The 26,797-nt window shown below is 36.3% G+C and overlaps 1 protein-coding gene across 1 annotated transcript in view; it reads left to right on the top strand.

Moving 5' to 3' along the window:
- Positions 1 to 1,731: 1,731 nt before the first annotated feature.
- MNAT1 (MNAT1 component of CDK activating kinase) overlaps positions 1,732 to 26,797 on the top strand; it is a 217,503-nt gene continuing 192,437 nt past the window's right edge. The window contains exon 1 of the mRNA XM_019451626.2: positions 1,732 to 1,900. Coding sequence (XP_019307171.1) covers positions 1,812 to 1,900 — 89 coding nt within the window. The 5' untranslated portion in view covers positions 1,732 to 1,811. The remainder of the gene's footprint in view (positions 1,901 to 26,797) is intronic.

Below are 26,797 nucleotides of genomic sequence, written 5' to 3' on the forward strand. Positions count from 1 at the left end.
GGTTTGGGCGAAAGGTAAACCAATTCACAAAGTGGTTGGGGGTCTCCTGTTCCAGGACATGATTAAAAGTGCCTTGTGGTAATAAACAATAATGCCAAATTAGTGGATGACTTCTCAATGTATTATTGCCTAAAATTTTTATTTGCTCACTGAACATATTCACTCTTTTACTGTAAGTTTCCTGTTCTATTAAAATATATTAAGATCCTAAAAGTTGTCTTTATTTTTAGAGAGCTTCACTGTGAGTCACATGACTGGTTTGGATGTGGTCTTTTTCAATAAGACAATAGCAGCATAAGCCTCCAGGTCAGCACAGCATTTGTATTGCCTATTTTAGTAAACTTATTTGATTAGCTCCTGTTAGTGAACAATGTTATGATCAAGCTGATGACATGATTTATTAGGTGAGTCCCTATGTCCATATACAAATATAAGCCCTGTGCTTATATATATATATATATATATGTAGTGCTATATATAAGCCCTGTGGTCTGCTGGTTCCCAGATGTCATATCTAGCTGTTTGTCAGGTTCCTCCTCTTGTAACCCATGGAAATCCTAACTGTATTACCACACTGAGTTTCATACTGAGTTCACTGTTTAAAACAGTGGGAGTTGGGAGGTGGCTGGCTGGCTTGGTAGGGCACACAACTCTTAATCTTGGGGTCCTGAGTTTGAGCCCCATGTTGGGAGTGGAGCCTACTTAAAAAAAAGTGGGAGGTGGAATGTTGCTTTTTATGTTTTTATTGAAAAGAGCAAAAGTGCTATCAAAAGTTAAACTTACCATGTGTGTATATAGCTAGTATTCATTGTATGGGTTAATTTGAAAAACTTTGCATGTCTACTTCTGATGGAATTTGGACCAGATTACAAGATGATGCTTGGCTTAAAATTTTTTCACAGTGAACTAGTATTTGATGCTCGTTTATTTATTCTTCACTCTACTTATTCAATAAATATCAACATATCCTTGTTATGGCAATGAACATGTGTCCCTTACAGAGGGAGGAGTTTATCTAATAGATCTGTTTATAGGCTTTCTTTGCAATCCTGATAAATGCAGTGAATGTGGTTTACAACTGCCAAAGAGATTCAGGCTCTCAGATCTTACAATTGCTGAAATACAGTGTATATGGTTGGGGTGTTGGGGGTGGGGGGGGGGGTGGATGTAAGAACCAGGTGACACCGGTTAAGCACACTTGACAGTTTTGAATTAAGTGACTCTGCAGAACAGATGCCAGAATTTAGTGAGAATCTGTAGTATTTAGGGTTGGTGTAGAGACTTTTGTTATAGGTAACTTTTTCAAACTTTTGTTTGCGAACTTGTGCTTGCATGACTGTGCAAGTATAAAGGAGAATATAAAGCACAGGCTTTCAAATTATTCAAAAGAAAATGCTAGTCTGAATTATTGATTATGTACACAGGGCATAAATCTTTGAAATCATGGTAATGCTTTCCAGACAGTACAAGGTGAAATCTATGTGCCTAATTGTGACACAGTTCCTTAAAAAAATACTTCTACATGCATGGAGATGGAGCTTTGTGTACAATTTGACATTTTAATAGCTCTTCCCCGAAATCTAGGATAGTGCACTGGGCTACGGAAGCTAAGACCAAGCCCCAGCTGCAGGACCGGAAAACTCGCGGCCGGAACGTTTGTGCTGCAGCGTCTCGCCCCGGCCGGTGCGCATTTGCAACGGGACCGTCCCAGCCAAGTGCCTGTTGGTAGGAACCCGCTTGGAGGAGGTTTGGGGTTGCTCTGGCTGTAGCTAAAGCAGGCGTCGGGGGAGAATCCACAGGAGGGAACCGCCATGGACGATCAGGGTTGCCCCCGGTGTAAGACCACTAAATACCGGAACCCCTCCTTGAAGCTGATGGTGAATGTGTGCGGGCACACTCTGTGAGTCGGGAGACCGTGGGTTCCATGGGGGTGAGACTCGCAGGGTGGGAGGAGAGAGCTGGGAAATGTCTGGCCTGGGCTCTGGGGAGAAAAGGGCGTCGTTCGTTTCAACACTGGGGAGGAAAATGGGAAAAGGTGACGTTGTTTCTGTAAACAGACGGTAGCCCCGAGCCGCGCTGGCCTGCTTTGGACTGCAGGTTCCCAGATGTAGTACCCAGCAGGTTGTCAGGTTTCCCCCTTCATAGCCGGGGTATTTCCAGGCTGTGTTGACAGCTGGGGTCCAGACATGCCGCTGGTTAAAAGCTTGGGGGATTGGAGTGTTTAATTTTACGGAAATGTTTTTATTGAAAAGGGCGAAATTGCTATGAAAACAAAATTACTGTGAATATATACTTCTATTTATTATGTAAGGTAATATGAAAACCGTCTATAAACCATTTTGTCCTGATGGAGTTGGGTTAGATTCTCATCACTAAAAGGGAGTAAGTCTAGATTCTTGGCGGTTTTGGAGATGTAATGGTGGCTGGTATTTATTGAGTGCACATTATGTGCCAGGCAGTGTTCTAAGCGCTTTACCATGAATTGTCTCACTTCATTCCCAAACAGCCCCATGAGGTAAGTATTAGTATCCTTACCATTTCACAGGGCAGGAGACTGAGACTGCTCAAGGTCCTTATTAAGTGGGCCCTACTAGAATTGGAACACAGGATGTCTGACTCCAGAACGCCCATTTTGGGGGAGGGGAGGAGAAAGAAGGAGGTTAAGTTTGTTTATTTTGAAGAATAAGTGCAGGAATTGGTCAGCATGTTTCTTGCCACATTTTTATAGTCACATGTGATTCAGTAAACGTGGTTCTATAAAGCACTTGGGATTGAAGGTGGTGTATTATGGTGAGCATATATTCCTGTAGTTTCTCTGAGGTTTCTTAGAAATAAAAGGTGATGGGTAATCTACAGTGTGATAGACTAGGTCTTTGGGTAAGCATAAATTGCATGGTCAGTTGTAGTTATAATGATTATAATAAGGTTTGTTAATGTATTGGTACTTTTTTCTAATTAATTTTTTTGTTTATATTTGAGAGAGAGAGACAGACGGAGAGACAGTGTGCAAGTGGGGGCGGAGCAGAGAGAGAGACAGAGACAGAATCTGAAGCAGGCTTCAGGCTCTGAGCTGTCAGCACAGAGCCCCACATGGGGTTTGAACTCCCAAACTGTAAGATCATGACCTGAGCCGAAGTCAGACACTTAGCTAACTGAACCACCCAGGCGCCCTGAGATGACTTATTTTTAATTAGAAATTGCTTTTGTGGTATCCTTAGTCCTTTTTGCTTTCTCATAAGAGTTAAGAATTGTCTAAGTTATTAAGGTGCCTGGCTGGCTCAGTCAGTAGAGTGTTACACTCTTGATCTTGGGGTTGTGAGCTTGAGCCCCATGTTGGGTGTAGAGATTACTTATAAAATAAAATCTTCAAAAAAATTAAGTTATTGTTTTATTTATTTTGGTTATTTGCTAATTTGTTAGGTATAGACCACATTTTATAGTTCTTTCTTGACTTGAAATATGAACAAAATGGATAAAAGAATATAGCGTATTGGATAAAAGAAGAAACTTATGATTTTGAATTTTTTACACAGTCCCTACAGGAACTGTGGCTTTGGGCAAATTACTAACACCTTGCACTCATTTTTCTTTTTTGTGAGAGACAGAGAGCACGTGTGTGCTTGCACACACACTCATGCTAGTGGGGGAGGGGCAACGGGAGAGAGAGAGAGAATCTTAAGAAGGCTCCATGCCCAGCTCAGAGCTGGAGTGGAGCCCGGCTGCAGGTTTTGATTCCAAGACTGGGAGATCATGACCTCAGTTGAAATCAAGAGTCTGTTGCTTAACCACCTGAGCCACCCAGGTGCCCCTCATTTTTCTTACCTGAACAATAGAGATAGTAACACTACCTATATTACAGTGTTTGAGGATTAAATATATAAAATATTTGGAATTGTTTTGTAGAGTTTCTGTCTCTGTTGTCAAATATAGTATTTGTTTAATATATATTGGTTATATTATCATTATTGTGAGTAGTATGTGTGCTAAGCAGAGATGAAATTAAAACAGGAGTCATTTGGGCTACTATGTAGGACTTGTACAATAATGATTATCTTTAAATGAATTTAAGAGACTATAAAATGTAAAAATAATACCTTTAATTCTAATGATCTGTAATTTTCTTTTTTAAGATTTTATTTATTTTAACGTTTATTCGTTTTTTGAGAGAGAGAGAGAGAGAGAGAGAGAGACAGAATGCGAGTGGGGGAGGGGCAAAGAGAGAGGGAGACACAGAATCTGAAACAGGCTCCAGGCTCTGAGCTGTTTGCATAGAGCTCAACATGGGGGTTAAACTCCCGGACCAAGAGATCATGACCTGAGCTGAAGTCTGATGCTTAACCAACTGAACCACCCAGGCACCCCTTTAAGATTTTATTTTTAAGTAGTATCTGCGCCCAATGTGGGCTTGAACTCATGACCCCCAGGTCAAGAGTTGCATGCTCTACCAACTGAGCCAGCCAGGTGCCTCTGTAATTTTTTTTTTTTTAATGTTTATTTATTTTGAGAGAGAGAGGCTGTGCCCTTGTGGGAGCAGGGGAGGGACAAAGAGAGAGGGAGAGAGAGAGAATCCCAAGCAGGTTCTGCTGCTGTCAACTCGGAGCCCGATACAGGGCTCAGTCTCATGAACTGTAAGATCATGACCTGAGCTAAAACCAAGAGTCAGACACTTAACTGACTGGGCCACTCAGGCACACCTTTGTAGTTTTCTTGATATGAACTTGTTATCATGTTCTTTCTTGGAAAATGGGATTTATATATATAATTTATATACATATATATATAAATAATATATAAAATATTAAAATATTAATATTAAAATATTCGTATATTGGATATCTTTTATAAATCAGTGTGTATATGTCTTCCTCTTTATTTTTAACAGTTGGATGGTAGTTCAGTGTTTAGTTATACTATAATTGGTTTAACCAAAAAACACTTTTTTAAGTTTATGTGTTTTTAGTAATCTCTACACCCACTATGGGCTCAAACTCACAACCCTGAGATCAAGAGTCGCGTTCCCCCTCTGCCCGAGTCAGCGAGGTGCCCCATTTAACCAAAATCTTTTTTTAAGTTTTTTTAAATGCTTTTTCATTTTTGAGAGACAGAGACAGAGTGAGAGTGGGGGGAGGGCAGAGAGGGAGGGAGACACAGAATTTGAAATAGGCTCCAGGCTCTTAGCTGTCAGCACAGAGCCCGATGGGGGGCTCGAACTCATGAACCGTGAGGTCATGACCTGAGCCGAAGTCGGACACCCAACCGACTGAGCCACCCAGTTGCCCCCCAGAATCTTTTTGATGAATATTTTATGTTTCTGTTTTTTCACTGGAGTGAACTTGGTAGCTAGCTAGCTAGCTCTTTGAGCACTTAGGCATATTCATAAGATATAACAGTCAAGCCATAGGGTAAATACCTAGTAGTGTAATTGTATGTGACTTTTAAGTTTTGTTAAATATTGCCCATTGTTCTCAAAAAAAGGTTGTATCAATTATACTCCCAACAACAATATGGTAATTCTTTTTGCCACAAATCTTTGCTGATATTGGGCATTATTATTTTTTTGATCTTGTTTTGATAAGTAATACAACATTATGGATTTTGATGTGAAATACTTTTTTTAAATTAAAACATGTTTTTAAAAAAATTTATTTATTTTTGAGAGACAGAGTAAGAGTGGGGCAGGGACAGAGAGAGAAGGAGACACAGAATCTGAAACAGGCTCGAGACTCAGCACAGAGCTCTATGTGGGGCTCAAACCTTGAGATCGTGACCTGCCCTCACAGTTTCCGAGGGGCAGGAATCTGAGAGTGACTTTAGCTGAGTGATTCTGTCCCATAGTCTCTTCAGAGGTTTGCTCAGGCTGTTGCCTGAGACTGAATATCTTTTCCCAAGGTTACTCATGTGGCTCTTGGCAGGAGGGTTCATTTTCTCCCCGTGGACCCTCCATAGGGTACTCATGATGTGGGTTTTCCCAGAGTTTGTGATGAGAGAGGGAGAGAACCAGAAGCCCAGAACTTTCTATGATCTAATCACAGACATGACATTACTATCATTGTGCTGTTTTATTTGTTAATACTGAGCAGCCCTGTTACAATGTGGAAGAGTATGCACAAGAGTGTGAATACTATCAGGTAGGGATTACTGGGCCACCTTGATGCTGGCTACCACATGATTTTATATTTGTTCATGTCCTCAAGTTGGCAAAGGCATTTGAGGAGGCAAGAGAGTGAGTAGCAGTAGTGATACGCAAAAGATAAGGAGTATAGGATTATGATAAGATTAATTAGGACTGCTGTTTATGGGAAAAAATACAGAAGCAGAAAGAAGTGAAAACATAATGAAAAATTCTTCCTCTCTTAATTGCTAGTAACTGAGGAAGCATATTCCCTTTTGTATCAATTCAATCCAGCAAACACTCAAATGGATTGATTACATGCACATTAAAGATGATTGGATTCCATGTTTGTTGTTTTCCAGTTCAAGGATGAGCTTTGTTTTAATTAAAGAAAAGGAGAATTGTTTTCTTTTTTCAGGACCACCTGTTTCTTTAAGAAACAGGTCTTTCGTAGAATTCTTTCATAGAATTCTGGAGGCATATTGAATTCAATGGATTCAGTTATATTAACTAAGTTTTTAATAATTTAATTTTTTTGAAGTTTATTTTTTAAATTTTATTTTTTTTAAATGCTTATTTTTGAGAGAGAGAGAGAGAGAGAGAGAGAGAGAGAGAGAATGAGTGGGGGAGGGGCAGAGAGAGAGGGGAATCCAGAGGATCCAAAGCGGGCTCTATGCTGACAGCAGCGAGCCTGATGTGGGGTTTGAACTCACAAACCCTGAGATTATGACTGGGCTGAAGTCGGACACTCAACTGACTGAGCCACCCAGGTGCCCCTTATTTATTTATTTTGGGTGGGGGGCAGAGAGAGGGAGTGACAGAATTCCAAGCAGGCTCCATACTGTCAGTGTAGAGCTGATGTGAGGCTCGAACCCACAAACCATGAGATCGTGGTTTGAGCCAAATCAAGAGTCAGACACTTAACTGACTGAGTCACACAGGCACCTGTTAATGATTTAATTTTAATCCCAACCTTTCTTGGCAAACTTGTTTGTGGAAGCTTTACATGTATTTGATTTTACTAAATCTGCTTTTTTCATTTTAAACATGCATAAGACACAAAGTAGTAGAATAAAGGAACATGTCCTGATATATGAAAGTCAGTATTTTGTCACATTTACTTAAGATCTTTCTCTCTGTGTCTCTTTGCTTTTTTTTCTATTTCTATTCTCACTGATGATACTGGGTAGTTTGTCCTGAAGAGTTACTACTGTGAATTTTGCTGATTGCGTCGCTGTGGTATTGTTTAATGTGTTCCTCTATATTTTCTGTAAATTATTAGTTACATTTAGAAGCTTTATCAGATTAGGGTTGAATTTATTTATTGTTGGAAAGAATGATTAATAAGTGGTGTTAATGTATTTGTTTTAACTGATATTCTGGGCTTATCCAGTACTTTTATGCAAATTATGAAACAGTGCCTCCTTAGGGCAGGCAAATTAGGAAAAGGCACTCATTCTAGGTAAAAGAATTTGAAAAAAGAGACTTTCTAAGTATTGTTAATTTCTAATTTTATTCTGTTGTGGTACGAGAACATACTCTATTAATAATTTTAATCTTTTGAAATTTTCTGAGAACTTATTTAATGGTGTATTTTGGTGAGCAATCAATGTACATTTGTAAAGAATGTTCGGGGTGCCTGGGTGGCTCAGGCGGATGGGTGTGGATGGGTGTCGGACTTCAGCTCAGGTCATAATCTTGAATTTCATGGGTTCGGCCCATGTCGGGCTCGCTGCTGTCAGCTCAGAGCCTGGAGCCTACTTAGGATTCTGTGTCTCCCTCTCTCTCTCTGCCCCTCCCCTGCTTGTGCGCAGGAGCTCTCTCTCCCTCCACCCCTCTCTCAAAAAAAAAAAAAAAAAAAAAAAAAAGAATGTTCTGTGGCTGTCAGGGGTAGTGTGTTATAAATGTCAATTAGATCAGCTTGGTTGGTAGTGTTACTCAGATCTTCTATATTACAAATTTATTTTATCTACTCATTTTATCAATTACTCCAACTACGTGGTGGATTTGTCGGTTTGACCTTTTAGATTTGTTATGCTTCATGTATTTTGTAGCTCTCTTATTAGGTACATAGGTACCTATGTCTTCTTGATGAATTTCTCCTTTTGTCATTATGAATTGTCTCTTGTAGTACTCTTTGTCCTGAAGTTTTTGTCTGAATTAATATAGTCATGTCAGCTTTCTTATGCTGTTTGATGGTATATCTTTTTCTATCCCTTTGCCTTCAACCAATGTATGTCTTATATTAGTAGATACTTATGTCTTCCTTTTTTACCTGGCCCAACAATTTCTTTTAAAATTTTTTAAAAATTTTATTTTAAGTAGGCTCCATACCCAATTTGGGGCTTGAACTCGTGACCCTGAGATCAAGAGTCACATGCTGTACTGACTGAGCCAGCCAGGCGCCCTCCTGGCCCACCAATTTCTGCCTTTTGTTGGTGTATTTGTCCCTTTATATTTAATGTAATTATTGAGCTCATTGGGCTTAAGTCTACTTGTTTTCCATTTGTCTCTTTTGTTTTTTGTTCAAGTTCCTTTCTTGCCTTATTTGGACTAATTGGATATTTTATTTTATTTTATTTTATTTTAGAGAGAGAATGTGCAAACAGGGGAGAGTGGCAGAGAGATATGAGAGAGAGAAAGAGAGAGAGAAAGAGAGAGAGAGAATCTCAAACTGGCTCCATGCTCAGTGCAGAGCCTGATATAGGGCTCAATCCCAGAACCCTGGGATCATGACCTGAACTGGAATCAACAGTCAGATGCTCAACCAACTGAGCCACCCAGATGCCCCACTAATTGGATATTTTAAAGTATTGGCCTATTAGCAATAGCTCTTTATTGTTATTTTAATATTTTTAATAGTTTTTGAATGGTTTCTTTAGGTATAACAATGTATATCTTTATCAAAATCTGTTTAGGGTCAACATCTGATATTCCCATTTTTCACTTCCCATTTCATACCTCACAAATGTGAACAATGTCATTCCATTTACTCACCCATCTCATCTTTTATGCTGTTGATGTATCTTTTACTCTTATATGTGATTCAGTATTGTTATTTTTACTTTAAACAGTTAGTTGTCTTTAAGGAAAAGTGGAAAATTGAAAGAGTCTTTAAAAACACCTTTATTGAGATGTAATTCACATATCATAAAATTCACCCATTTTAAGTGTAGAGTTCAATGGCTTCAAGTTTATTCTCAGAGATGTGCTCGCTTGCATTACCATAATCAACTTTAGAACATTTTTGTCACTTCACAAAGAAACCTGTCATCACTTAACCATCACTTTCCAAACATTCCCTTTCCCATATTGCCCCTCTAGCCCTAGGCAACCACTAATCTTACTTTCTATCTCTATAGATTTCCTGTTCTGGGCGTTTTGCATAAATGAGATCATTCAATATATGGTCCTCTGTGATTGGCTTTTACTCAGAATAATATTTTTATGGTTCATCCATGTTGTAGCATGTATCAGGACTTCATTTCTTTTTGTTACTGAATAGTATTCCATTGTATGGCTATATCACATTTTATTTGTCCATTCATTTGTTGATGGACATTTGGGTTGTTTTCACTTTTCAGCTATTATGAATAATGCTGCTATGAATATTCATGTACAAGTTTTTGTATGGACAAATGATTTTGTTCCTCTCAGCTGTGTACTTAAGAGTATAATTTTTGGATCATGTGATAACCCTATGTTTAACCATTTGAGGAACTGTAAGACTGTTTTCCAAAGTGGTGCACATTTTACATTCCCACTAGCAGTATATGAAGGTTCAGTTTCTCTACCTCTTTTGGCAGCACCTGTTATTTATCTTTTTTGAATTAGAGTCGTCCTAGTGGGTATTAAGTGGTGAAATCGTGCTTTATGTTCACCTTCTTATATACTATATTTGGTGTCCTTCTTCGCTTTTTTTTTCTTTTTAGTTTTTTAAAATTTTATTACAGACGGGGGGAGGGGCAGAGAGAGAGGGAGACAGAATCTGAAGCCAGCTCCAGGCTCCTAGCTTCAGCACAGAGCCCAACATGGGGCTTGAACTCATAAACTTCAAGAACATGACCTGAGTCGAAGTTGGATGCTTAACTGACTGAGCCACCCAGGTGCCCCTTTTCTTTCCTTTGGATTATATTTTACAATTGTTGTGATTTTATTTTGCCTAGAGAATTTTCTTTAGTATTTCTTGTAGTGCAGGTCTCTTGGTGAATGATTCTCCCAGATTTTGTTTATCTGAAAGTGTTTTTATTTTGCTTAACTGTGTGAAGGATATTTTTGCTGAATATGAAATTATAGGTTGGCATTTCACCACTTGAAAGATATCAGTGTTTTCTGATCTCCATTGTTTGTGATGAGAAGTTAGCTGTTACTCATATCTTTGGTTCCCTTTACACAAAAATCTTTTGGGGCTGCTTTTAAGATTAAAAGAAATTTCTTTTTTAAAATGTTTATTTTTGAAAGAGAGAGCGCGAGAAAGCGCGTGAACGCATGAGTGGGGGCGGGGCAGAGAGAGAGGGAGACATAGAATCCTTAGCAGGCTCCAGGCTGTGAGCTGTCAGCACACAGCCTGACACAGGGCTTGAACTCATGAACCGTGAGATCATGACCTGAGCCGAAGTTGGATGCTTAACCGACTGAGCCACCCAGGTGCCTCTGCTTTTAAGATTTTTCTCTTTAATTTTGGTTTCTGGCAGTTTGAGTATGTTCTAGATATGGGTTTTCTTTGTATTCATCCTAGTTGAGGTTTGCTGAGCTTAGATCTGTAAGTCATTGTTTTTCTTCCTATTGGAAATTTCAGTGATTCTTTCTGCACTTTTTACACTTTGTTCTTATTTTGGAACTCCAGTTACATGTGTGTTAGACTCTTTGATATAATGTAAGTCCCTGTAGTACGACTTATTTTTCTTCAGTCTTTTTTCTCTCTGTTCTTTAGATCAGTTACTTCTATTGATTTATCTTCAATCCCATATGCTATTTCCACTCTTTTGGTAAGCTCATTCAGTATATTTTCGTTATTGCACTTTTTATTCTACAGTTTTTATCTTGTTCTTTTTTATAGTTTTCATTTCTTTTAGAATTCCTATCTGTGCATGCATTAAGACTATCTTCATTTAGTTCTTTGAATGTATTTTCATTTAATTCTGGACATACTTTGTGTTAATTCTTTTAAAATATTTATAATATATGAGGTTTGCCTGGGTGGCTCAGTTGCTTAAGTGTCCAACTCTTGATTTCAGCTAAGGTCATAATCTTGCCGTTCGGGAGTTTGAGCCCCACATTGGACTCTGCACCAACACTCCAGAGCCTGTTTGGGATTCTCTCTCTCCCTCCCTGTGTGTGGCTCTCCCTGCCCATGCATGCGCTCTTTCTTTCTCTAGTTAAATAAATAAACTTAAAAAAATTTTATAATAGATGATTTTAAGGTTTTTGTTTGCTAGATTCAACATCTTGGCTATTGTAGGATTGATTTCTATCAACTGTTCTTTTTGATTTTTTTCTTTTCATTCTTTTCTCTATTTTGGCACATTTAGTACTTTTTTCAGTTGTAAACTAGATCATGTAGATGTTACATTTTAGAGATCCTGGAGTTTATCTTTCTCTGTGTGTGTGTATGTGAATTCTGCGGGCAATTCATTTGCTGGCTGATTACCTTGAACTTTGTAAGCTTGGTTTTAATATTTGCTAGAATGGAGCTGCAGCGAGCATGGTGTGTTTCCTTACTTTAGTGCGACTTAACTTCCAAAATTCTAATTCCTTGCAAAATTTGTTCAGTCTTGATTTTAAGCTTTGTTAGGGGAGTCTAAGAATAAGTCCTATTCTAGGATGTGATACTTACTCTTAGTTGTGGCCTTTTTGGTATCTTAGCTGGATGTCTAACGTGTTAATAAGTTGTAATGTGGTGTCTCTACTCTGGCTGGGTGGGAACTTCAAAGTGTATCCACCACTCTTAACTGCCCTCTATCACTCTTTCATCTACCGTCTTTTAAGCCTTGATTGGTTTTGCCCTGCACATGTGCAGTCTGCTTTTTTGGTCAAGGATTCATGGAGGTTTCCTACAGACTTCTGAACCTTCTGCTTTGCATTTTTCAGCTATATCAAGTGCACTGAATTCTGATCTCTGACTCCTCAGTCTAGCACAACTACTGTGCCCTTCTCAAACTTGTTGAGAATGGCCAAGGGAATTGTGTCAGGTAGAAAACTGAGGCAATTGTAGGCTCACCTTGTGAGTTACCCGTTTCTGGAGATTATAGTCTTTGTGTAGTCTATTGTCTAATGCCTGCAAACAGGTGTCTCAAACATTTGTTTGTTTTATGGTTTCTCATGGTGGGAATGCTAGTCTGGCATCAGTTACTACATTATGTTTTTAAGAAAAAGCTGGCCTTACTATATTGTTGAGTCATTTACTTCCTGTAGTCTCAGTTCTGTGTGTACGTGTCTATTTTCTTACCTCAAAACTGACAATTGCTTGTTCCTCTTTAGCATTTCTTTTGCAGTTTCTCATTTTTTTGTTACTTCAGTTTCTTCCCTAATACTTTCTTTTTTTTTTTTTTTTTTTTTTTAATTTTTTTTAACGTTTATTTATTTTTGAGACAGAGAGAGACAGAGCATGAACGGGGGAGGGCCAGAGAGAGGGAGACACAGAATCTGAAACAGGCTCCAGGCTCTGAGCCATCAGCACAGAGCCCGACGCGGGGCTCGAACTCACAGACCGCGAGATCATGACCTGAGCCGAAGTCGGCCGCTCAACCGACTGAGCCACCCAGGCGCCCCCCCTAATACTTTCTAGACATTCCCCCCTTTTTTTAATGGAATGTTTTCAAGTTGATTAGAATATAATGTTGCAGAACAGCTCTAGAGAATTAATGTCTCATATGTTCTGAATGGTAATTACAATGAATATCTCAAGATCATTCTCCTAATGGAGATGGTTTTTGCTTTCACTACATATATGAGTTGGTGTTCTGTGTATTTTCATAATCCAGATCTATTGAGTAACAGAAAGAATATTGAATCACAAGTTAGAAAATCTAGGTTCTAGTCTTGAATTGTTCATTTGTTTGGGATATTAATTTTTAATCCCTCTTTAATTTCTTAAAATTTGGGTAATTTAGTTAATAGTTTTGGTCTTTTCTTTGAGTTTACACCTTTTTTGGGCGGGAAGGGGCAGAGAGGGAGGGAGAGAATCCCAAGCAGGCTACACACCCAGTGCATAGATCTCATGACGATGAGATCATGACTTGAGCTGAAACCAAGATTCAGACACTCAACTGACTGAGCTACCCAAGCCCCCGGTTTGCAATCTTTCTTATACACTCAAAATTTCCAGGTTATTGATTCCCAGACTTAACCTCATCCTAAAAATCATCTTGGGTGTCGAGTTCAATTACAAATTTCTGGGCTCCGACATAGATCTCTGAGGGAGAGACTTTGTGTTTTATACTACCTATCAAGAGAGTCTTGTACTTAAGCAGTGTTGAAAAACTGTGTGTGAGTATACAACAGTGAGTATAGCAGACACGGTTACTACCCGCATTAGTTTTATGGTGTTTGAGCTCTTCTGAGTCATTAAAAGGAAATTAGTTGTTTTTTCTTTACAAGAAACCAAAGGGAAGTTTAGAGTTATAAAAATATTCTTTGCAATTAAGGTGCGAAAGTCGGTATTATGCCATTTGTTAAACTATTTGTTGAAAAAGTGCTATTAAACAAACCTGAACTCCTGAAACCTAATTGTCAACATATTCCTGATGTAGGAAAAGGTTTTTGGGGAAGCAAATAATTTTGGTGGGTGTTTCCTAAACTTACAAATTTTTGCAAGATTAGCATGAAGGGAACAAAAAAGTTTACGTGGTTCAAAATGCATAAATGTTTTTGTGAAGCAGCCACTAAAGAGGAAAGATCTAAGTATTAGTCCCATTAGGAAAGTGGAATGTGATGTCTGATTTGGCTGTCATGTTGAACATGGCAGCTTGTGTAAAAGTACGTGCCTCAAAATGCTGTTTGTTTTGTCAAAAGAATTGATAGGAGTTGGCAAACTCAGTTAATTTGAAATCAGAAGGAGCCTAGCAGTCATCTTTTTAGTTTTGTTCTACACTTGTCCCTTTTTTCTTTTTTTAACAGATGGGAAAACTGAAGCCTATGTAAGGTTAAATGGTTGCATTTCCCACCTGGCCAGCTCTACTTTTTTGTGTCTGTGTAAATCCCAGTTAGGAATTATTCAATTAAATTTTGATCACATTTGCCAAATAAATTTCTTATTAATGTAATGCAACCAGATTGCAACTCAAACCCTTTTAAAATATGAAAATACTACAATACTATCAAAATCTGTTTGATACACTTAGAACAATTTTCTTTTTATATTTTTAGTTGCCAGGATGCTAGCATTAAAAAAAAAAAAACAAAAAAATTTAAATATTCAATAATGATTTTTTTACCAATTCTGTATTTGTCATATCACTTTATTTGATAATGTATAAACAGTGTCATAGTATTTGGCTTTTGAGGTATACACATGCAAATTAGGAAGACTAAATGTATTATTTATACAATGAAGTGATTTGGAGGGTAACTAGTTTTATAGTATTTTACTTTGCAAACTTCATTTTTTAATTTGTTTCAAAAATATACACCTGTATAAACAAATAAGTATATTCCCTACAAAAAGACAAGAAAATGTAATATTTAATGGACCTCATTAGAAATGTTTTGAAGAATTAGGTTTTCTTTCATTCACTGTTAGAATATGTAAAAAAACAGAATTTTGAGATGAAGAAAAGTGGTTGTGTACCTCATTCAATTTTCTTTAGAACACAAATATGATAGTGGCTATATCATTGAAAATTAATGAAGCCTCCATCAATATGGTGCAGTGCCTCTGCATCACTGATTTATATATATTTAATGAGTCTGCTATTCTAATTTCAGGTAACCGAAGCAAACTGCATCTAGCACTAACTCTGATTTACTTACAAACAATTCATTCCATTAAAATATAAATGTCTTGAAATCTACCAATGTTAAGTATAATTTCTTCATAAATAATTCCACAGTGTTTACTTTCAGGGTATAACTAAGTTGTCTCTAAAGAGAGCATCATTTTTTATGACTGCTTCGGATAATGTTACCAAAACATGTTTTATTTGATCTTATTTCTTGTTACTGATCTGTGGAGTTGGAATAGAAAATATGGGAGAAAAAACTTAAAAAGTAGTAGAATTGTGGTGTGACATGGCAAATGTTATATTTTTGAGATCTATCGGAGGATACATGAGGAACATTTTAAGGGTATATTTTTATATTTGACATTAGGAATATAACTTTTAATATTTGCTTTTATTTTCAGTCTTATTTTAAAATGTGTATTTTGTTTATTGAAAAGATAATATTAAAAAACATTTCTAAAAAAATTGAAAACATTTCTGACAACAGAAAAATTGTATATAATATTTTTACAGAGCATTTATTTTAATTTTTACTTTTTGATTCTTGGGAATGATTCTAGTTAGAAGTCAGTTTTATAGTCTGTGGCCATACCACCCTGAATGTGCTCGATCTCATCTGATCTCAGAAGCTGAGCAGGGTCGAGCTTGGTTAGTACTTGGATAGGAGAAATCAATTTTATATAATGTGTGATTTTTATGGGACTGGAATTTGCTGAGCTACATATTACTTTATTTAAAAAAATGCTCCTGTTGCCAATTGAATATATAATATCATACAGTTTAATAAAATATTGTGTTAGCAGTAAAGATTCTTTATCCATATTTGTTCAATGCCCAGTCAGATCATAGTAAAGGGAATGAGTTTTTTTTAGAAAGCTGAGGTTGGTAAACAAAATTTTGAAGACAAAATTCTTACTTTTTAGGTAGTTTAAATATATTTCTAAGATCTAAAATTAATATGTTGCAGTAATTGCCTCTGCCTTATTTGTATTGAATGTCTTATTTCTCATAATTGTATTCGGTATATCATTAATATTTAATTCCTTATGGAGGTTGATTGCAGCAAGCAATCTATGTAATGTGTTGCAACTAAATGCAAGAACATACAATTTAAAGTAGGAATGGTGTCAATAATAATAAATTGCTATAGCTAGTATATGTTTAGTGTTTATAATTCCCCCTTGGGAAATACACTATTTGTGTCTCCTGTTTGCTTTATGTATTTGGGTTTATATTATTTGGAATTAGAATAGAAACTAACATGTTATATGCTGAAGTTAGAATGTAACAAACTAGGAATTACTGAAATCATATAGACCAAGTGGATTGATTAGTAAAATACCTCACAGAGGACAATTACATATACTTAAGTAAACACTACCATGGTGTTTTGTTTTTGTTTTTTTTCTGTCAAAAGCAAGAGCCAGAAATAAGCTTGTGCTTTTTGACTATATTCTGTTTATTAACACTGTTCCCAATTGCTGTGTTCTTTTATGGGTTTTTGGTTTCTACATTTTGCTTACCTAGAGATTTTTGGTGCAGTGGTTAAAAGCATCAACTTTGGGATCAAAGAAATTTGAGTTAAATCCTTGGGCTACCACTTAATAGTGACCTGCAGCAAAGGCTTTTTTGACTCCTAGGTTCCTAAATCTTTAAAATGGTGATAAAAATAATACTGCCTGTTTTACAGGCTTGTTGTGAAGGTTAAAGAAATGGCAACTTGTTCAAAGTTTGCTTGGCATATTTGCCTGGCATATAGCAGCTAATATATAATATGAGTGGTAATGTCAGTCTTAATGGTTGTGTAATGTTTCTGAAAAATTATAAAATAGTTGGAAATAGAGAATCCTAAGTGTGCTGAGGGTACTGTTCAAGTATAATTACAGCTAGCAGTTTATGTGCATATGTATTTACTTTTTTGAAGATTAAACACAAACACAGATTGTGCTGTATGAATTTCTCTGCCACTTAGTTCATTCATTTATCAATATATTTTGGATAATTTACGTTTGAGCATATAAATATAAGTCATTGTTTTTTTCATGGTTGCAGAGTATTCCATCTTTTGAGAATGCATTAATCTATTTAGCCTGTCATATATTAATGGAAGTTTTGGTTGTTTTTGGATATTTAATATAGTTTTTCAGTGCACATCCTATCTTTGTGTAAATGCAAGTATATCTATAGGATAAATTAAAATTTTTTTAATGTTTATTTACTTTTGAGAGAGAGAGAGCACAAGCAGAGGAGGGACAGAAAGAGAGAGAGGGAGACACAGAATCTGAAGCAGGCTCTAAGCTGTCAGCACAGATCCCAATGCAGGGTCCAAACCCACAAACCACGAGATCATGGCTTGAGCTGAAGTCAGACACTTAACTGACTGAGCCACCCAGGCGCCCTGTAGGATAAATTTCTAACAGCAAAATGTGTATTTAAAAATAAAAAAAACTTTTTTCTAACATTTATTTATTTTTTGAGAGACAGAGAGAAACAGAGCACGAGGGACCTGAACTCATGAACTGCAGAGGGAGGGAGTCACAGAATCTGAAGCAGGCTCCAAGCTCTGAGCTGTCAGCACAGAGCCTGACGTGGGGCTCCAACCTACAAACTATGAGATCATGACCTGAGCTAAAGTCAGACGCTTAACTGATTGAGCCACCCAGATGCTCCATAATGTGTATTTATAGTTTTAATAGACATTACCAATTTTTTCTTTTTTCAACTTTATTGAGATAGAATTGACATTCATTAAACTGCACATAATTTAATCAGCTTTGACATGTTAATAGACCCATAAAGTGATCACTACAATTAAGATAACAAATAGTTCTGTCATACCCAAATTTCCTTATGTCTTTTTGTAATCTATTCTTCCCTCTACTCCCATACCCAAGCAACAACAGTTTTGCTTTTCCTTATAGAGTAGTTTGCATTTGCTATTATTTTACATAAAATCATATAGGCTGCTTTTTGTTTTGTTTTTTTTTTTTGGTTTGTCTTGGCTTCTTTGACTCCATTATTCTGAGATTCGTCTATTTTGTTGTGTCTGTCAGTGGTTCATTCCTCTTTATTACCGAATGGTGTTCTGTTGTATAGATATACTAGTTTGTACTAGTTAATTGACAGTTGGCTTGTTTGTGATTGTTAGTATTACAAAAGAGCTGCTATGGAGAATTTTCATGTAAAAGTCTTTGCATGGACATTTTTTTTAAATTAAAAAAATTAAATTTTTTTAATGTTTATTTTTGAGAGAGTGAAAGAGAGAGTGAGCATGAGTAGGGGAGGGGCAGAGAGAGGGAGATACAGAATCTGAAGCAGGCTCCAGTGTCTGAGCTGTCTGTACAGAGCCAGATGCGGGCTTGAACTCATGGACTGCGAAATCATGACCTGAGCTGAAGTTGGACACTTGACTGAGCCACCCAGATACTTCCGAACATGTCTTTTTGTTTCTCTTGGGAAAATACCTAGGAGTGGCATGTCTGGGTTATGTGGTAGTTGTAGTTTAACTTTTAAAGTTTTATAGTTTTAGATTTACATTTAGATCTGTGATCCATTTGAAGTTAACTTTTTTGTATGGTGTGAGGTAAGAGGGTTCTCTTTTTGAGTGTTATTATTATTATTTTCCCTGCAAGGATATCTAGGGGATCTAGCACTATTTTTTGAAATGCCTTTCCTTTTTCATTGGATTGCCTTGGCATTTTTGTCAAAAATCAATTGACTAAGTAACTATGGATCTGTTTCTGAACCCTCTGTTCTGTTCCATTGACTTATAACTATCTTTGCCAGTACAGCCAAACTGTTTTAATTACTGTAGCTTTATGGTAAGTCTTGGGAAGTGTAAGTCCTTCAACTTTTTTTTTTTAAATTAGTTTTGAAGTTTATTTATTTATTTCAGAAGAGAGCATGAACAGGGGAGGTAAAGAGAGAGAGAGGGAGAGAGAGGATTCCAAGCAGGCTAAGCACTGTCACACAGAGCCTGATGCAGGGCCTGAACTCATGAACTGTGAGATCATGACCTGAGCTGAAATCAAGAGTCAGATGCTTAACCGACTGAGCTACCCAGGCACCCTCAACTTTGTTTTTACTTTAAAAATTGCTTTGGTTATTTTAGGTCCTTTACAATTCTATATAGATTTTAGAATCAATTTGTCAACTTTTGTATAAATGCCTGTTGGATTTGGGTTGCTTTAAATTTGGGGAGAATTGCCATCTTGACAATATTGAGTATTATAATCAATAAATATGATATATTTTTCATTTATTTAAGTCTTTAATTTCATTCAGTACTATTTCAGTCTTCTGACACCTCGAATGAAGCTGGAGGATCCACTTCTAAGCTTAATTTTGTGGCTTAGTTCTTTACTATTTGTTGGTTAGAGGTCTCAGTTCTTTCCTGTAAGGGCCTATCCTAAGGGTTTCTTCACTGTCCTTACAATGTGGTAGCTTTCTTTCCCTAGAGTGAATGATTCAAGAGAGAGAGGCAGAAGCCACAATGTCATAAACTAGCTTTGGAAGTCTGGCACTGCCATTTCTGCTGCATTCTATTTGAGTCCTAAGCACAGTCCATATTTAGGGTGGAGGGGAATTAGGCTTCACTTTGTGATAAGAGAAGTATCAAAGAATTTGTGGACATATGTACAACCACATTAACCATATATCTGTATGTTCATCACTGTTGTAGCCTAAATCCAACAGAGCTCCCAATGATTCTTGCCTCCTGATATTCATGCCTTTGTGCAATTTCTCTCCAAATGGTTATCAGAGTTGCTTGTGTTATGAATTGAATATGGCAGAAGTGATGGTTTGTCACTTCCAAGGCTAGGTCATAAAAAGACTCTGCAGCTTTCTCATGGACCATTTGCTCTTGGGAAGGACAGTTTCTGTGTTGTAAGCAGCCATATAGAAAGGCTCATGTGGTGAAGAATCAAGGCCTCTGACACCTGCCACATGAGTAAGCCCTCTTAGATTCTCTGGCCCCAGCCATGTCTTCAGATAATTGCAACCCTGGCTAATGTCTTGAGAAATAACCTGCTGCTGGATTCTTGACACTCAGAAACTGTATGAGATAATGTTTATTATTTTAAGCTGCTGAATTTGAAGGTATTTTGTTACACAGTAACAGATAACTAATAGCAATCACTTCACCTTTATTATAACAAAAGAGACATTACCAAAACTTGTACACTATTTGAGACTCTTTTTATGATAGTGGGAATAGATTTCTAAGGGGCTCCTGTCAAATAAGCCATTGTCATTATGTAGAGAAGTGGTTCTTATTCAGAGACATATAAACTACTTTGGTTTAGAAGTAAAGTAATCTGGGGGAATCCTGTGATACTGTTTATTGTAACTTAAATTGCAAAGGTAAAGCTTTTATTACCATTTAAGCTTTGATTATAAGGCAGAATATTTAGTGAGAACCTTGTAAATTTCCTATCATTGACCAAGGACTTAATAAATTTTATCAAAATCCATGAAATAGCAATTTGAGTAGCTAATTCTTTATAAAAATAGTTTATTTTGTTTATAGATTTAGTAAGTGATAAATACAGTGATGTTGAATCTTATATGGAATTTATGTTCTCAAGTTGTGTAAGTTAGAAATTATGTGTAGTGAAAGAATTACCTTTAATAAGATCAGAAATTGTCAGTATGGATAAATGATTTTTCACTAAGTTGAGCATAGCCAGTTTCCTTCAGCATAGGAATGATTCACTGTTTTTGCCAAACATCAGCTGAAATAATTGGCTCTTTTCTGGCATTGTATTGAAAAGACTTATTTTTCAATGCAGTCAAATGCAGTCTTCCTCTTCTTTTTTTTTTTTTTTTTTTAATGTTTATTTTTGAGAGAGAGAGAGACAGAGTGCCAGTGGGGGAGGGGCAGAGAAAGAGGGAGACAGAATCTGAAGCAGCCTCCAGGCTCCAAGCTGATTGGAGCCTGATTTAGATTACTCCAAGCCTGATGTAGGGCCTGAACCCAGAAACCGTGAAATCTTGACCGCTACCAAAGTTGGCTGCTCAACTGACTGAGCCACCCAGGTTTCCCTCTTATTATTATTTTTTTTTAAGTTTATTTATTTTGAGAGAGAGAGAGAGTGAGTCAGGGAAGGAGCAGAGAGAGAGAATCCCTAGCAGGCTCCGCACCATTAGCGTGGGACCAGATGTGGGACTCGAACCCACAAACCATGAGATCATGATCTGAGCCAAAGCCAGATGCTTAACTGAGCCACTCAGGTGCCCCAGTCAGATACGGTCTTATTAAGATGTTCATTCTAAATCTTTTTTTTTTTTTTAATGTTTTATTTATTTATTTTTGAGAGACAGAGCATGAACAGGGGAGGGTCAGAGAGAGGGAGACACAGAATCTGAAACAGGCTCCAGGCTCTGAGCTGTCAGCACAGAGCCTGACGCGGGGCTCAAACTCACGGACCGTGAGATCATGACCTGAGCCGAAGTTGGCCGCTTAACCGACTGAGCCACCCAGGCGCCCCAAGATGTTCATTCTAGGAGAGGTATTAGGAAGTGAGTGCAGCTGAGGGAACAATTGAGTGACATCTCTCATTTTATGCTCACTCTGGAGTAAAGGTATAACTGAGAGGAAAGGCTGGTGATATGGGCTGCTTTTAAAAAATATCTTTTTGCTGAACATATAAATTTGTGTAAGTAAATGTGCATATAATATACTGCTATTGTATAATAGAATGCTTGTGAAACTTCTACTTTTCTTTATGGGGAAAATGTACAGTATTCCATTGTTATGTTTAGATTAGACTATTTCATTTTGTGGAAAATGACATGAAAGGTTTGTTGATTTCTGTAAAGCACAATATGGGAACCTGTTTATAATGAGGAGTCTATGCCATTGAGAAAAGTTTCAGTTATATTCAGCTAGCACAGAACCAGCATACACATTTGTTGGACTGTATTATAGGAAGAGTAACATAAAAAAGTTTAAAATAGAACTTCTGCATTTTTGGAGTATGGTATAGTTGTCTGGAAAATTTACTGTCAGATAATGAATGTGTCTTTACTTTTGGAACATGCTTTATTGTACATGAAATTCTGAACTTATATAGCAGATAAATTACGTGATTTTTTCCCATTGCTAAAGAGTCCGAATGTTCAGAAGTGATCACTAAGACATTTCTTTAAATACTGCATTCTTATATTTTACAATGTCTTATGGATTGCTCACCATATAACAGTTAAGCCATAGGATGGAAAAATCTTGATGCCAGTAGTAGGAACTTTTTCCAGTTGGAAATCATTTAAAATAAAATTAAAGGAAGTGTAATTTTTTAGTGTTACTGGAAAGATATAATTTGACTCACTAAAGTGAGAGAACATTCATGTTCTCTTTCAGGCTCTACACCTGTGGCCTAAAGCTGTAGTCTTGTTGGGACTTTAATTATTAATACAAAAGTGGGTTTTATAACATCTAGCCACGTCTACTTTAATACCATATAATTTCCTTTTAGAATGTGTAAATTTCCGAGCAAATTTTTGGACACAATCTGTTGTACTCTTTTGTATTTGGAGATAAGTGGTTTGAAAAGTATTAAGCAGTTTCTCTTCAGTTTAGTTTTGTCTTGTTTAAAGCATTAGTATAACGGTTTCCAAGGGGTGCCTAGCTGGCTTAGTTGGAAGAGCTTGCCACTCCTGATCTTAGGGTCATGAGTTTGAGCCCCATGTTGGGTATAGAGATCACACACAAAAAATAAGTAAACAAAGCATTAGTATAACTGTTTGACTTGGACTAGAACTTGATTTTAAGTTGTCATTAGCTATGAATTCCCAGTGACTGCCTCTCAAATTTCACTAAGAGATCAGGCTATATGATTTATCGGTTTTAAGAAATCATGTGCAGCTTTCTGCTAATGCAGAAATTGTTCAGACATATAACATAGAGTTTCAAGAACCTGAAAATTTCCTGTTTGAAACTGATGGTTTAGAAGGTAACTTCTTTTGTTATATCTGGAGGAATTAATGTTTAGAAGTTCACACTTATCTATTAATTTCTTACTCTCATTTAGTTCTTTCCTCATTTTTTGGTTTTCCAACTTATATCAATTTATAGACTGTATTCAAGTCAATGTGAAAATTTTATCTAAATGCAGTTCCAAAGTTTGCAGTATTTTTGTGCATTTATTTCTTTACTGCCTACACACACACACACACACACACACACATGCAAACATGCTAGAATGACATTTTCTGGTGGTCAGTTGAGATATGACATTGAAATCCATTGTCTGGTAAATTTTTTTTTAGAAACTATATTTCATTTAGAAAAAAAAATTTTAAAGATTTTTTTTTTTTTTAAGTAATCTCTACACCCAGTGTGGGGCTTGAACCCACAACCCTGAGATCAAGAGTCGCTTGCTCTACTGACTGAGCCAGCCAGGTGCCCCTGAAAATATTTTTAATAGAGTGTTCCTAAGCATTTGATCCAAACAGCAGCCATGAGTTTGGGGTTTTAGGGCAAGATTTTATTTTCTAGAATATCACTCATGTTATTCCTAAATATGTCAGAAAAATATAGGAGACAAACTGCAATTTGATTTCATTTCATACTTTTCAAATATTTATACCCTTGTTATCTTAGAAATTTTGGTAATGAGTCATAGAGCTTCTCTTTCTATCCTTAACCCCAAAATATATTGAGAAAAAAGTTAGGAACAGAGAATATGAAATAGGAGAAGCTGTTCATGCATTTCCTGGGATTTAGATTTTTTTATCCTCTTCCAGGCATGCTCCAAGTCTGGTGCTTTACTTATTTCAAACTTTTTTTTTTTTTTTTTTAGCACTTCTTATTTATTAGGACTTGATGATCAAAGTTGAATATGAGATAATCTTTGCCCTGAGGTTTCACAGTTAATGTATAGAAGGTAAACAAATAAAATGTTATGATACAGTTTGATAATTGTTATGCTAAGTGTTGTTGGAGTCATTTGAGTAACACAATTCGACAGTGGGGTGCTGGGAGTATAGTGGCACCAGCAAGTATATCACAGGATCCAAGTCAGAAATATGGTAGTCATTCTTGGTTTATATTTGTGGCTTATATCCAAGCATCACCAAATCTTGCCCATACTGTTCCTAAATCACTTTCAAACCAAGGGTTTTATAATAATTCTATTGTTTTAAAGGTTTTTTTTTTTTTTTTTAACTTATAAGAGCAATTTCTACTTATTTAGATATTTTGTTCTGTTAGGGGAATATACTTTCATGTGGATGTAAGTGCCCTCATTTTATTTCAATAATAGAAAATTGAAGCCAGTTTGGATAGGGAGAAGATTGAAAAATGAAACAAATGTGTAAGATTAAAGTTGCATATAGCTTTTGTAGTTAGATGATATATGTATTCCAAGTGGATAATACAGATTTATACCTTAATGAAAGCACATGGTCATATTAATTTGAAATTTGCACAAGGAGCATCATAGTGTATATTAACCTTGCTTTTTTCAATTAGTGGTAGACCATGAGTATTATTAGCATATACCTCTTTACCTCCTTTTTAGCACCTAATATTTCTTTGTGTGGATGTTTCTCCTATTGATGAGTATTTAGAAATGTGAGGTTTCGATAGCTTTCTAAATTTTTTTTTAATAAAGTACACCAGTTAATTCCCTGAAACAGTATATGAAGGTGTCTGTTCCCTCACCACTTTTGCCCCACCAAGGATTTCATAAAGTCTATATTGGTTTTGATATACTGCAGTCACACTTCTACCTACTGCATTTCATATTTGTATTCAGCAGCAAGTCTCCAATATGATTGTAAAATACAGAAATGAAGTATTTTTTTCTTGATGTTTGTGCTTTAAGCAAATGCACAGGGTCAAGTTCTAGTTTAAAATCATTTAACTTTCTGAGTAATAAAAGTCTCAAAGAACATTTAGAAATAGAGTTGTATGAAATAGCTATTGTTTGTAAGCACTTTATCTACCTCTTATTTTTGTAAAAGAGTCATATTACAATTAGTACGAGATCTATTCTTTGGGCAGCTGGAAAGCAGGACAAGGAAAAATCATTCTCCTCTTGTCCGGTAGAAAGTACATTGTGCTCTCCAGTACCAGACTTGGGTTTTTTTTTCTTTAAAGGATAATGGATTCCACACAGGTGAGTCAGTCAGTCTTTTGTGTTCTTACCAGGTGCATTATTGGTTTTCATGATGGCAGTCTAGGTGTTCTCATTCAGCAGCAGTTTTTGCAAATTCTCCAAAAGAGCACAAAGGAAAAAAACCCAGAGTCTCTCATGAGTACAAGAAATGAATTTCCTAAACTCTTTGGCCATTCTACTTTTTCTTGTTAGATGTTTTTGAACTGTGACTCCTTTGGAAAGTGTATGTAATATATATAGATAGTTTCTTTTTTTTACTTCATGGACCATGTGTCATGATCTATTTATTTAATTTAGAACATGAAACAAAGTAGTTACTTACAAGTTCTTTTTCTTGCCTATTAACTGGGTTGTTAGAGTGGGAAGGATCCTCTGTTAGAGAAAGTTATCCGTGTCCTAGATTCTAGGAACAGGCAAGTTTAGATAGTCATCTGAGGTTACCATTTGTTTGATATTTACTTGGCCCTGAAATCACAATACTAAAATACATTTTGGATTGTAACTAAGGAAAACATTTCAGAGTAATCTTCATGTAAGAATTCTTTGAACGGAATTCTGAGTAAAAACTGTAATCTACCTGAGAGTCCTTAACAGTTGAGGAAAAGAAAGTACCTGCTACTCTAAAGTTTAGGATTATCCTTTTTTCAGATTTGCAAGTTGTTTTTGTTTTCAATTGTTCACACTAAGGTAGGAGCTTAAACTATCATGGCACTGAAGAGCATATTTTATGTCCATGTTTAGTAGCTACTTCAAACAGCTGGAACTTTATTTAGGTCATATTTCTTTTTTTGGTACATTTATTTTTAGGGTTATATTTTCCTTTTAAAGTTTCATTGCTTTCATTCAACAAATATTGAGTACTACTGTGTGGCAAGCATATTCATGGTTACAGAATGATGCTGTCTTTTGCCCTGGTTATTAGGTTTCTTTGGTTAATGAATATAAGTCTAAAGGTTTTATGGGTTGCTTTTCCTTTTTTATATCTTTGTAAATAAGAGCTGAGTTTAAATGTATTATTTAACTTTTATGTGTGTGGGTTGACGATTTTTACCGTATGTAAATAAATGGCCTATGGCTAATTGTGGGGTCAAACCATCTAGATCTGTGAGTTGATAAATTCGAATTCTGGTACTTTATATTTTGCAGCATGTTTTTTTTTTTTTTTTTGGTCACATGTTCATATTTTCCTACGTTTTATTGATTCTGTTTTTCTTCAGTTTTTCTCTTTATGTAAATCATCCGCTTGCTTCTCATAGCAAATTGCTGCTTCAATTTGAGTCAGTGACTTGAAGTTTGTAGTGCAACAACTGGAATCTCTTTCTTTTGGAAATCTCATGCTTAAGTCTCAGGAGAAAAAAATCCTGTAGAATTCTTTGATGTAATTATTGTCCTTTCTGGGTAAGTCTCATCTTTATGAGAAAATTTTTAGTTCTTTACTCCAGTACTTTGTAATGGATTATAGTTGCTTTCAAATAGATTATCAAGAAAGGGGGAATGTGGAAAGTATTTCAGTAGATTCTTGGGTAAAATAGTTCTGTATTATGATATTCTTTAAATGATTTTTTATGAGTTTTATATATGTTTCACTGAAAAATAAATTATGGCTATCACTTGGTTAG

This window comes from Panthera pardus, unplaced genomic scaffold (genome assembly GCF_024362965.1).
Source record: "Panthera pardus isolate Hobbes unplaced genomic scaffold, ASM2436296v1 HiC_scaffold_24, whole genome shotgun sequence".
NCBI lineage: Eukaryota > Metazoa > Chordata > Mammalia > Carnivora > Felidae > Panthera > Panthera pardus.